The sequence below is a fragment of the Pleurodeles waltl genome, chromosome 1_1, assembly GCF_031143425.1.
Source record: "Pleurodeles waltl isolate 20211129_DDA chromosome 1_1, aPleWal1.hap1.20221129, whole genome shotgun sequence".
Taxonomy (NCBI): domain Eukaryota; kingdom Metazoa; phylum Chordata; class Amphibia; order Caudata; family Salamandridae; genus Pleurodeles; species Pleurodeles waltl.
Genome location: NC_090436.1, coordinates 55,680,475 through 55,694,497, shown reverse-complemented (window position 1 = coordinate 55,694,497; position 14,023 = coordinate 55,680,475). Strand labels below are relative to the sequence as shown.

Sequence of the window (14,023 nt, the reverse complement as noted above, 5' to 3'; positions counted from 1 at the left end):
TTCAATCACTAGATACCTGACCTTCGACAGGAGAGGACCTACACTGCAAGTGCTGCTGTGACCTCGGTCGGAAGCGACGATGGCTGCTGCGTCTGGGGAAAGGGCCCCTGCCTTCACGGCTCAGGAGTTGGAGAAACTGGTAGACGGGGTCTTCCCCCAGTACACGCTACTCTGCGGTCCCCCAGACCAACAGGTTAGTACACAGGGAGCACGTTGTATGGGCTAGGCCTGGGTGGAGAGGGCTGGCTGTAAGAGGGAAGGGGGCAGAGTTCATAGAACATTAATGCATGTAAATGAATGGGCCACATGGCCAGAGTAGGGAGGGGGCCACTCACATCGACGGTGCTGTTGGTAATGACTGTTCCTCTTCCCTTTGTGCATGTCATGTAGGTCAGCGCCCACCAGAAGAGGGACATTTGGCGTGCCATCGTCAAGGAGGTCGGGGGCCTGGGGGCCCACCAGAGACGGGGCACCCACTGCCGAAAAAGATGGGAGGACATTCACCGCTGCAGCAAGAAGATGGCGGAGGCTCAGCTGGGGATGGCCTCCCAACGTGGGAGGGGTGCCCGTCGCACCATGACCCCCCTGATGTTCCGGATCCTGGCGGTGGCCTACCCAGAGTTGGATGTGCACTTGAGGGCATCACAGCAGCCACAAGGGGGTGAGTACAACCTCATTCTGCAGACTTTGCACGCAGTAGAGGGGCCTGGGTGTGGGAGGAGGCCTGTGGGTGTACCTAGGCCAGGCAGAAACATGAAGACTAGGCCCCTCTGTAATGCAGCCCATGTGGCACTCTAGCCCACCTCAGTAGAGTGGCAAGTCGAGGTATAGTTGCCCCTGTGGCATCCATGTGTGCAGATGTCCACCATAGCCATGTAGGCCATATCCCAGAAATTGCATATGCAGAGGGCAGGAGCACGGCATAATGCAGGGGGCTGCTGTGTCTGTCTTGTCCGCCAACGGTAGCGGTATGCCATGCACTCAACCTGTCTTTCTTCTGTCTTCCCCCCCCCCCTTTTTCTGCTCTGCCTGTTCTTTTGTGCATCAGCATCATCAGGCGGAGGTACAGTGGCACCGGACCACGAGGGAGCTGCATCCCACATGGCCATGGAGGGCCTCACCACAGACTCAGAATGCTCCAGTGGGACGGAGGGCGAGGGGAGCTTCACGTCGGCCACCGGATCACCAAGCAGCGACACGGACACATCCGCCGATGGGGGCTCCCGTGTGGTGGCGGCACCATCTGTGCGCCCCACTTCTACAGGTACAGCCGCCACCTCCCCTACCAGCACTGCCCTCCCAGCAGCCCCTCAGCGTTCGCCCCGTGCCCGCTCACCCCGGAGGGTGAGCATCACCTTCGCCCCAGGCACCTCAGGCCCTGCCCCAGTCACCCCTACTGCCCTCAGTGAGGAGGCCATTGACCTCCTCAGGTCACTCACTGTTGGGCAGTCTACCATTGTGAATGCCATCCAGGGTGTAGAACGAGAGTTGCAACATGGTAATGCATTCCTGGAGGGCATTCATTCTGGTCAGGCTGTCCTTTAGCGAACCCTGCAATCTCTGGCCTCAGCACTGATGGCAGCCATTGTCCCTGTGTCCAGCCTCCCCCCTCCAACCTCCTCCACCCAGACCCAATCCCCTGTACCCCAGCCCATCCCAAGCACACCTACAGACTAGCATGCACACAAGTCAGCAGACGCAAGTAGCTCAAGCAAACATAGGCACCACACAACCCACAGGTACTCACGCAAGCCTCACCCACATACAGACACAGCAACATCCACTGCCTCCACTGTGTCCCCCTCCTCCTCTTCTCCCTCCTCCCTCCCAGTCTCGTCTACACACACACCTGCATGCACCACATCTACAGGCACCAGGAATCGCACAAGGACACCCAGCACCACAAGCCGCTCACCTGCACTCACCACCTCCGCTGCCATTTTCACGTCCCCTGTGTCCTCTCCCAGTGTGTCTGTGACGCCCCCTCCCAAAGTACACAAACGCCGGCAATCACACACCCAACATCCATCCACCTCACGACAGCCTCCAGTTACTACACCTGCACCCAAATCACCTAAAGTTACACCTCCTACAACCACCTCCTCTTCCTCCACTCCCAGACCCCCTCCAACTACCCATCCCAGGATTCGTCAGAAACTGTCCCTGTGTAAAGTTGACCTTTTTGCCCCCCCCCCCTCCAATTCATCATTCCCGTCGTAGCGCCTCAGCCAAAAAGCCTCCAATGCCAGTGGTGCCTGTTCAAGGTATGTGGAGTGCACCGGCCACCAGGGCAGGCAGTGTGACCCGGAGCCAAGGCACTGGCAGCCCACCCCCTGTTAAGGCTCTGAAATTGGAAAGTGGACGACGGGACCGTGTGAAGCCTCCGGGTGGGAAAACAACTCACATGGGTTCCAAGGGGATTGGAGAGTCAGCTGTGACTCCACCAAAGTTGGGGAAGGCCCAGAGGAAGTCTGGCCAGCATATTGTGAGTATCACGGCGGAGAAGGGCGCCATCATTCCCGGCGGTCGAGACCCAACCGCCAGCACCGGCGTCACTGGTCAGAAGACCACCGCCGGAGTCATAGCCCAGGAGGGCCCAAGTATCGTCACTGGCCAGGAGACCACCGCCACCGCCGGAGTCATAGCCCAGGAGGGCCCAAGTATCGTCACTGGTCAGGAGACCACCGCCGGAGTCATAGCCCAGGAGGGCCCAAGTATCGTCACTGGTCTGGAGACCACCGCCAGAGTCATAGCCCAGGAGGGCCCAAGTATTGTCACTGGTCAGGAGAGCACCTCCGGAGTCAGTACCCAGGAGGGCCCCGGCTGCCACAGCCCAGGTGGGCTATGAGGGAACGTCATGCAACACACCAATGCCCAGTCTAGGGAACGTCATGCCACACACCAATGTCCGTACCAGAACCGCCATGGCAAAGCACCGCTGAACAGTCCCGAACCGCCATGGCAAAGCACCGCTGAACAGTCCAGTACCGCCATGGCAAAGCACCGCTGAACAGTCCAGAACCGCCATGGTGAAGACCGCTGAACAGGGCATGCACCGCCATGGCAAAGCACCGCTGAACAGTCCAGAACCGCCATGGCAAAGCACCGCTGAACAGTCCTGAACCGACATGGTGAAGACCGCTGAACAGGGCATGCACCGCCATAGCAAAGCACTGCTGAACAGTCCAGTACCACCATGGCAAAGCTCCGCTGAACTGTCCAGTACCGCCATGGCAAAGCACAGCGGAACAGTCCAGAACCGCCATGGCAAAGCACCGCTGAACAGTCCCGAACCGCCATGGTGAAGACCGCTGAACAGGGAATGTACCGCCATGGCAAAGCACCGCTGAACAGTCCCGAACCGCCATGGTGAAGACCGCTGAACAGGGCATGCACCGGGTAAGAATGAATAGACCGCCACATCAAGCATCCTTATCCCATGTGCAGCTGGGACAGTGACGGGACAGGAACTTTCAAGGGGAAGCTAATCCAGTCTGGGCACCAGTCCCCCTCATGAGCCACTGGAGGGTGTTATCTACTTGGGAAATTGAGCCTTTGCACTCCCCAGGATGGCACAGTGGGCAACCCACCCATTGTAGAGACTTGAGAGACTGTGGCTTTGTACTCCCCAGGAAGGAACAGTGGGCAACCCACCCACTGTAGAGACTTGAGAGACTGTGGCTTTGCACTCCCCAGGAAGGAACAGTAGGCAACCCACCCACTGTAGAGACTTGCAAAATTGAGCCTTTGCACTCCCCAGGATGGCACAGTGGGCAAACCACCCACTGTAGAGACTTGAGAGACTGTGGCTTTGCACTCCCCAGGAAGGAACAGTGGGCAAACCACCCACTGTAGAGACTTGAGAGATTGTGGCTTTTCACTCCTCAGGATGGCACAGTGGGCATAGAGCTCCGTCGTGGATCTGGCTTTGCAGTCATCCGGCTGAGGTGCCCCCCCTTCCCTTCCCCCTGAGGTGCCTGTAGTATTTCTATCTGATGCCCCGGCAGTGTTCTCTCCGATTGTGGTCAGGTATCTTTTGTGGGCCTCGTCCATGCATTTTTGGACTAGTGGTGCACGGACATTGATATGTACATATCTGCACTACTTATCGTACTGTATATATTTCTGCAAGGATTTCGTATATATCTGTATATTTTTGCATTACTTGTTTATTGCAACATTACAATGTTTAAACGGATCTCGCTTTGTCTTTGCATTCTTCCGGGGGGATTGTGGGTTGTTACTGTGATGTTTGGAAATGCATTGGTGTGTATGTTGTAATATGCGAGGGTGGGGGTGTTTCGTGGGTGTCCCCCTAACTTTTGCCTCCCCCCTCCCCCATGTCGTAGGTGCAGTACTCACTGTTGTCTTCGGCGCCTAAGTAGATGGTGTTCGTAGAGGAGCAGGAAGACAAGAGCAGGGAGTATTTGGAGTTCCAGCTCCATGGAGTCCTCATTCCTCGTGGGATGTGTTCAGGTGAGTGTTTTCCCATTGCAGGAACTGTTTCCCCCGTGTTTTTATCCACGGTGAATCCGCCCCGGAAAAGGTGGCGGATTGTCGGTTTGCAATACTATGGGCGGTACATTGTCTTCCGCCTGTCTGTTGGAGGTGACCGCCGCGCTGCTTGTCTGTACCACCGTGGCGGGCGGTGTGTTAAAGTGGCTGTCTTTGTTGGCGGTTTCCGCCAGGGTCATAATTCCCTTTTTTTGTCCGCCGGCCTGTTTGCGGTATTACTGCACCTTTAACACCGTCCGCCAGGGTTGTAATGACCCCCAAAGTGCCTCATTACGACCTACTGAGACCGCCAATATGGCGGGTGAGGCTGCTGTGAAACCGGCAGCCTCACCTCTGTCCTGTTATAATTTTTCCACCAGGCTGGCTGGCAGAAACGTCATATTACGACGTTTCCGCCGGTCAGCCGGTAGAAACAGTGCGGCGGCATTGGCCTCAGCTATCTCAGGGCTCTCTTGTGTAGAAGCAAGGAGCAAGAAGACCAGATCCAAGTCAATAGGACCAGGTGGACAGAATAAGCAAGGAAGATATGAGGGCAGTACCAAGAATACCAGAGCTAGAAGGACAGAAACAAGAGCAAGTGGGAGTAGAATGATCAGCACCAAGAAGATCAGGAACAAGTTTAGGACTGCGGAGAGGGCATGGCCATAGGACAAAGGCCCAGAGTACTAAGTAGAGCACAAAGACTAGGATCTGTGGGCAGCAGGACCACAGTGAGGTAGACCAGAACCAGAAAGACTAACAGGACTGGACTCAATGTCAATGAGAACCAGGACCAAAATCACTAGGCTTAGAAAGACCCAAACAAAGAGAGCCAGGATCAAGAGGGCCCAGACCATTGAGTGCAGTGCCAGGAGGACCTTGAAGAAAACCCTCAGGGCCAGGAGGACAAGGATGATCCACACCAGTAGAACTAGGGTTAAAAGAGCAAGTACAAGAAGGCCAAGACACAAGATGCCAGGTAAACTGTGGGAACCAGCAGGACCAGGAACTGATGTACTAGTGGTTAGATGAGAAGGTTCAGAAGGACCAAGTCAAATGCACAAGGGTAAAGAGGATCAGGAAAGAAAAGGAAGAGCTAGGAGGAGGGGGGCTGAAAAGACTAGGATAGCCAGAAGGACGATAACTTAGTGGATTTGGCATACAAAGACCCAAACAATGCAAGCCAGAAGCATAAGGGTGAAGCTTAGTGGGCACACAACTAGGATGAAATCACTGACTGTGAGGGATAGGAATATGAAGACCACTGCTTGGCAAACCAGACTGGGAGTGATGAAGACTAGGAGAGCAGGACCTGTGTCAAGATAAGATCGTCAGGTAACCAGAGCCAGCAGGACAAGAGCAGAGAGGACCAGGGCAAAGAGTAAAATTGGGACCACAACCAAGAAGAAGAGAAAGATCAAGTCACAGAGGCCCGAAGTATCAGGACCTCGCATACCAGGACAAGGAGGAAAAGGAGGACAGGACAAAGAAGACCTGGATGACTGGAACCATGATGACCAAGCCGGGTGGCTAAGAAAAGGATGAAGTGAATGAGGAGGAACAGAACAAAGTGGACACGTTTGCCCAGGATGACAACAAGCAGGAGGACCAGGGCAAAGAGTAAGATGACATGGTGGAAGAGGACCTGGAGATATAGTCCGGTCCAGAGCACATGGACTATTTGGACCAGGGACCAGATGGGGAAGGCTTAGGTTGACTACAAGGTCAGAATAAGCATGAGCAGGACTAGGATGACCAGAGAGGTCAGAACCAAGGGGACCAGGACCTGAAGTTCCAAGTGGAGCAGGAGGACTAGAAACTGGTCATTAGGGCCAGGCTGGCGTGGATCGGGAAAACCAGGACAACCAAGGCTATGCGAACCAATGATATCAGTCTATAATCAAAATGACCATGTCCAGCCCAAGGAGACATAACAAGGTGGAACAGCAACAATGGGTGGATGCAGTACAAGGTGGACCACAATGGCCAGGGCAAGGAAAACCCAAACCAGGAACACTAGGAGTGTTAGACCTAGGACAACCAGGACAACAGGTCTAGGTGGATAAGGACCCTGCAGACCAGCAGGATTAGGGTGAGGAGCATGAAGTTCAGGAATGGCTTATACAATTATGAGCTAAAGTCGGGCCAGGAAAACCAGGATCAGGAAGAACTACATTCAGGAGTACTAGATTCAGGAAACTCATACCAGTGTGACCAGAACTAGTTAGACTGTGGCCAGGATGAGGATCAGGAGGACCAAAACATCCCCGAAAAGGAGGACCTGTAACAGGTTCAGGAGGAGAACCAATTCCTAAATAAAAGGACCTGGAAAACAAGTAAGACGACTGGGAGCGGAAGGACACCTATGTGAGTCAAGGCTACATGTATTAGGATATCCTTTTTGTAAATGGTTGATATTAATGTTTCTTATGCTGCCAGTCCAGAGAAATCCCTCATATCTTCAGCCCATGGATCGAAACTGGTAAGTATTTGCTGAAAAATCAGAGCACGCAAAGTGAATAAAAAGTCAGGACTATAACCCTCTGACCTCTGTATGATAGAAGACGCAGTCTGGTAATTGCACAGTAGTTTGAGGGTGAACCTGAGGGCACAGGGACTGAAACTTGATAAAGGACTTTAAAGGTGGATAGATGAAAATGACTGAAAGGATTGCAGAAAGGGTTTTAGAAACTCACATGGCTGATGTCAGGAAAAAGGTTAATAGCTAACAAAGGGGCCAAAGTGCTAAGTCAATAAACAAAGGGGACCTAAGGATCACAGGAAGGCTATAATGAGCAGCAGAAGGGTTAATGAAGACTCCAGATAAAGCATCTCAGATGACCCAAAGGGGAGATTATGTGTGACCCCCTGCATAGTGGTAAGACTCCTCAAGTGATGGAAGCCGAAGCGCATGGACCAATGGGTTGCATTTTGCATGATGTGTTGGAAGGTAGATACGGAGTGTCAGATACAAATCAGTTCTAGAACCTCAATAGATAATCCACAATCCTGTCTGGAATATGGGCATTAAGGTGGAACTGTGAAATGATTGATCTATAGGTCACAAGAATTGAGGTAACAAAATGTCTTGTCAGATTACCCTCGCGGGGAATAGTGCACTTTACAAATAAACATAGCATAGCATTCAGCACCTTATTTCTTACAACATTTGTAATAAAGTCAAAGAATAAAGATCTCTGGGAGTTTATTCTCTTCTTTATCTTAGATGCCTATATGTACTTCTTCAATTTTCTGGCAAAGTCATTCATATACCAATGACATTCAGTTCAATTAATTATAGTCCCATGCCTTTGCTTATGTCTTCTCAATGGAATACTTTCTCTGATGGCCCGACAGAGTAGGGACAATTGAGGGAAGGACTTGTAGGGGTAGATTTAAGAGCCCCTTGCGCCTCATTGTGCCACATTAGGGTCATTTCTTTTTACGCTAATGTTGCCCGAAAAGGCCAAGATAGATGTGCCAAATTTACATTTTTGACGCTAATCCTGTAAAGCTCTGAACTAGTGTAAATTTTTTAGTGCTAGTTCCCTGACTACCACCATTGTAAGGCATATCTTGGATATGGCGCACACATGGTGGCGTTAGGGGGGCGCTAAGGGGCACAAGGAAAGTGGCGCTGCATTGGGTGCAGCGCCACTTTCCTTAAATCAGTCCCATACTCTCTCCCATATTTAGAGTAAAACCTGGCTATAAAGGACAGGAAAAAATAATTATTCTGTCACCCTAGGAGAAATTTCCCTGTGTTCCCAGTTTTCAGAAACAAACTCCCGCCCTGGGAGTTTTAATTTGAAGAACAAAAATAAAAAAAATTGAAAAGTTTACTGGCAGGCCTTCATGTGTTATGGTACTGTCCTTCAAACATTTCGTGGATAGACAGGAATTGCTGTGTCAGCCATTCTTGTCTATGTAGAGAGTTGCCCACAGGGCTAGCGGCCAACTCTATAACTGTCTTGTAGAGGTCCCTCAGGATGGCGAAGATTTTGTCCTCTGCCATCCTAATAGTGTTATCTCTGTTCTCGAAACTCTAATCTGGTGCATAGATTTTCTTCCTTCTGTCATGAGACTGGAATAAAGCCTCTCAATTATACTCTATTGCCCACTTCATAAGAGGCCGTATGCAATTGTTTCTGTTTTGATAAAATAACTCTAAGTATTATATGGCTCTATGTCACGGGGATGCAACACTTTCTAGCTCTGGATTTTGCTTTTCAAATATTATTTTCAGGTGTTTTAGTTTGATTTGGCCAATTGAAATGAATAAGAATTAATAATTCCAGAAAACACTAATTTGCTGCAGAAAAAAGATGTTCTGATAACATGGAGCCTTTTGGTAGTCCTATCTCTGGCGATGGTACACCCCTATGTCGTTGTCAGAAAAGCAAGTGCATAGCTTTAGAAGAGCAAACAGCTTTAACTAGACTTGAAAAGGTTTTAATCATCTTTATCTTTAGGCACCTCTGCAGGTAAACATAAAGGTGTAGGTGTGCCTCTAAGCAAATTTTTTGCACTAAGAGCCTGATTTTGCAAAATCACAGGGTATGTGACCACAAAAGTAAAAAACTCCTTTTTGTGAGTTGGAAAATTCTTTTGACTAGTGAAATGACTTTTGCAATTGTTTCAGATTTGCAAATAGAGGGGTTCGTGAAAGAGACTTCCTCCATCCCCTTTCCAATTCAGAAAGGAATTTATTGATAATTGTGGCTGTAATTCCTGTTGCAAACCATTAGAGATAAGCGAACAACCCCTGTGTTGGAATGGAAACTAATTTGCAAAGGGGAAGAAGTCCTCTTAGAATACCTTGTCTTTTGGAAATCATGTTGGCAGCCTCAGGAGGGAGACATTTTGTAAACTGGAAACTTTTTTTTGTTTTTAAACCAGGTTACTTATTGGAACAAGGGCTGCTTTGATAAAAAAAAATCTATTTTGGAATGAAACAATAATGATGGTTTGCTGTCCCTTGCAGGCCACCATCTCTGTGATTACAGCCAATCACAGGGGGTCGCAAATTGTCACCAGTCTAATGAATCATAATTAGGTAGGCCATTCTGCAAACCCTGCGATTCAGAATGTTTGTGAACCATCCAACCAGTACATATGTTCGTTTGCAAAATGCTATTCTGTTCACAAAAGTATGTATGTTATTTGCAACCACTTTTTGCTAATGAAATAATAATACATCAGGATCCTACCTTTCATAAAGAGATGGATGCCAATTGTGTTCAGTCCTTGTTTGCAGTTCTACCTGGTGAAATCTCCATAAGGCATAGTAAATCAAAATGTAAGCTGTGTAGATAGCAGCCATGTAAATAGTGAAGTTTCGGTGCTACTTGCATGGATATGGCAAAGTTGCATATACTGCCTACTATTGAGCCAGCCAGCAGCTAAATAATGACATTTCTTTTTAAGTTATTTGCATGGTCACTGTCAGAACAGTACATAATCTCAGCTATTTAGCCCGGTGTCAGGTAAATATTGAATTTTCTTTGGTACTTGCCAGGCTACTGGTCAAATAAAATACAATTTCTGTTATTTAACCGACGGCTACATGAATATTTGGGTTTACTTGCAATTTGCATGGCTTCTGGCCTAATTGTGCATGTCTGCTATTTTGCTAGCAGCTGGTTGAAGATAGAAGTTTTGTTGTTTGCTTGACTGCTGGCCAAATAGTACAAATCCTCTGCAATTGAGCCAGTGGCCCTGTAAGTAGTGCAGTTTTTCTGCTATTTCTATGGCTGACAACCAAACAATGCAGGAACTCTTATCATTTAGTCAGCGGCCGGTTTAATTAGTGAAGTTTTTCTGTTGTTTGTACGGCTGCTGGCCACATAGAAAATAATTTCTCTTATTGAGCAGCAACAAAGTAAATAGAAGGGAAAATTCACTATTTACCCGCCGGCCAGATAAATAGCTGCTGTGAAAAACAATACAAATCTCACAAGACGGTGCTCTGACTGATATTATACTAACCTTGCTTAGCTTGGGGCTCTCCGAATGCCACACAATGGAGTCATCGTTGATGAGAAGTTGATGACCCGCAGGAGCAGAGTGATTAAAGTATCCAATCCGATTGGCTAAGACTGTTCCATTGTCAAAGTAAACCCAGTTCAAAATATCAAACTTTGCCGGCAGGTCACGGTTGTCATCAAAAGTGATCTCATCACCAACAGGGGTCTTAAAATGTACATTCTGGAGGAACTTGTTCAACTAAAACAGTACAAAATACAAGATCGGTAGATGCACAACTATACTTGTAGGTCATCTCTGCTTCAGCCATCCAATGCTCCAAACAGTGCTTCCACATCATGTTAAAATGGATATCTAGGGCCTACCTGAAACTTAACCCAATCAAAACTGAATTCCTTCTGTTCACCAAGAACAATAAACAACAGCTGTACAAAGCCTGGCTCAATTATGTGAAAATGTGAGGATTTGAGCCCCGACTTTCACCTCATTCCAGGTCATACAAATTCATCCTTGACAAAGTTCTCATCCTCAAAAATCATTTTACCAAGAAAAATAAGATAGCCTGGTACCAGTTCTGTTTACTAAGAAAGTGATGTAATTCCTTTAAGTAAGCAAATTAGGAGCCACCTTTCAAGGCTTTCTATCCTCTCATCTGGATGGTGGCAATTCCTCCCTCCATGCCCCCCTCAGAGCACCAATCCACCACTCCAGCCCCACCTTAAGGTCATCCTGTATGCAACAGCAAAACGTATAGACATATCATCCCCATTATAATGGAAATTTACTGATTACTTGTTAGTCCACCTCTTCTTCAAAGCCAGTTGCACCATATAATAGGCCACTGGGACTGGCACCCTGGCTATCTGACCGACAAGCTCACCATTTCCACTGACTCTTGGCATATCTTTAGTCAGCACACCATCAGACTGGAGATAAAGAAGTGCAAAAGAGAAAAAAACGACGCAACAGGTCTTCTCCATCTATGAACCAGGATCTCAAACAAAATCCTCATATGCATCTTAAAAAGAGCTTAAGAAATACCTCTTTGAAGTTCTTATTTATCAGCTAACCTCCATCACACTCTGACCGTAACTCAAATTTGAATAGCACGCTGCTGCCTTTCAGCTAGCTTTGTGCTATATAATTGGATCTCTTGCACAATATTAAGGGAAGCAGTATCATTGACAAAAACCTAGACCAAAAGTGTAAACTTAGACCAAAAGTCTAACTTTACTTCTATTCATTTCTTTTGCAATGTGTTTCACCCACTCACACACCCACTTAGACCCTTACGCACCCACTCACAGACCCACTCACGCTCATGCACCAACTCACAGACCCATTCACACTCATGCACCCACTCACAGACCCATTCACACTCATGCACCAACTCACAGACCCACTCAGACCATCGTGCAGCCACTCACAGCCCCACTCAGACCCTCAGCAACACACTGAGACACTCCCACACCCACTCACTGACCCACTCAGGCCCTCCTGTACCCACTCACAGACCCACTGAAATCTTCACACACCCACTCACAGACCCATACAGAAACTGACACACTCACTCTGACACTGATGCACCCACTCACACTCAGACACACACTTTCACACCCACTCTCACCCGCAGATATACTCTCTCACACCTATTCTCACACCCAGAGAGCCAGGCCACAGCCAATTCCCGCTGCGCACATCCTAAGGGCTGTGCACAGAGTGGGTTTGGGTGGTTAGGGGGGTTGACTGCAGGGTCTGGTGCGCGGCGGTGGTTGGATTAACATATAGGGGGTCATTCTGACCCCGGCGGGCGGCGGGAACCACCGAATGACCGCACCGGCCATTCTGGCTTTCCCGCTGGGTCGCCAGAAGGCCGCCCGCCGGCCCAGCGGGAAACCCCCTGCAACAATGAAGCCAGCTCTGAATGGAGCTGGCGGAGTTGTAGGGGTGCGACGGGTGCAGTGGCACCCGTCGCGATTTTCAGTGTCTGCAAAGCAGACACTGAAAATCTTTATGGGGCCCTGTTAGGGGGCCCCACGACACCCGTTCCCGCAATCCTGTTCCTGGTGGTAAAAACCGCCAGGAACAGGATGGCGGGAAGGGGGTCGGAATCCCCATGGCGGCGCTGCAAGCAGCGCCACCATCGAGGATTCCCTGGGCCAGGGGAAAACCGGCGGGAAACCGCCGGATCCCCTTTTCTGACCGCGGCTTTACCGCCGCGGTCAGAATGGCCCAGGAAGCACCGCCAGCCTGTTGGCGGTGCTTCCGAGGTCCCCGGCCCTGGCGGTCATGGACCGCCAGGGTCGGAATGACCCCCATAGTAATTAAAATGACTTTATGTTAAAAAAAACTCGAAATTCACTGAAAAAAACTAAAGTTACAAGGACGTTATAGCTAGGCTCACATTTTAAACATACCAAACCTTTGAAATTCACCTATTATAGTTAGAATTATCTAAAGTAACAATTACTCATAAAAAACTGTGCATGGTTGAGGCAGGAGTTATAGTTACCTTAGGGCACAAGTCATAGTTACTTAAGTAGTTACTTTAGATAACTTTAACTATAACAGGTACGTTTCTGCGGTTTGGTACGTTTAAAATGTGGGCCTAATTATAACATCCCTGGAACCTTTGGTTTATTGGTATATATATATTCACACAACCTACTGGTGATTGCTTTTAGGTTGGTATAGTTAGGACAATTTTTTCCACAGAAGGGGCATTTTTTGTTTTGCCAATAACTTTGGCGCCGTTTGATGAATCTTTGTGAAATTTTCCAAACTTATACTGAAGGCAGGTCACCTGATGTCTTCGAAGTTCTGGGTTGATCTTTCAAACTGGGGCTGAGAAAAAGGGGGGGTCCCAAAATACTTTCCCCCCCCATTCTACATCAAAGGGATTTTTCACATTTTTGGACACAACTGCAGCTTAAACCACTCAATGGAATTTCACCAAATGTTGTACAAAGCTAGCTTACGGTCCAGAAAGCATGTTTTTTGTGATTTGGGGTAAATCTGTTCAGTGGTTTTAGAGATATTAAAGGCCCAAAATATAGATATCTGGGCATGCAGATACTGTGCGGATCCAAATGGCCCTGTCGTGATATCTGATTGGCTGCTAGCACTTCAACAATGAAATAGTGGCAGCCATATTGAGACCCAGCTTCAGCCGAGTTCCTCAAAAAAAGTAAAAACAAATTTAAAGGGGCCAGGGTAGGAACACACTGAGCCCCTGGCCTTAGTCTAGGGGTCCCTCAGAGACCATGCCAAGGCTAAAAAGCATTTTTTTTAAATGTCTGAAAATCTGCGGATCCAGATCCATATATTTTTCAGACATTTTTTTAAAAAGTGTGGTCTCCCATCCTTTTTTTGTGTGCTTTGGTGTGGGCCAGGTCCCGGAGGCATTTTGGGCTTTGAAAAGGAGGGGTTCACACACAGACCCCCTCTAGGGCAAAGTGTGAATTGTATGCAGGGGGGGCTGCACGGTCCTACCGCATCCCAGGGCAAACAGAATGAAATGTGGGGTGAGCTGCGCAGCCCACTC

At 48.8% G+C, this 14,023-nt stretch overlaps 1 protein-coding gene across 1 annotated transcript in view; it reads right to left on the bottom strand.

Moving 5' to 3' along the window:
- LOC138290991 (vomeronasal type-2 receptor 26-like) overlaps positions 1-14,023 on the bottom strand; it is a 113,188-nt gene that overhangs the window by 68,355 nt on the left and 30,810 nt on the right. The window contains exon 2 of the mRNA XM_069230290.1: positions 10,483-10,719. Within this exon, the coding sequence (XP_069086391.1) occupies positions 10,483-10,719 (237 nt within the window). The remainder of the gene's footprint in view (positions 1-10,482; positions 10,720-14,023) is intronic.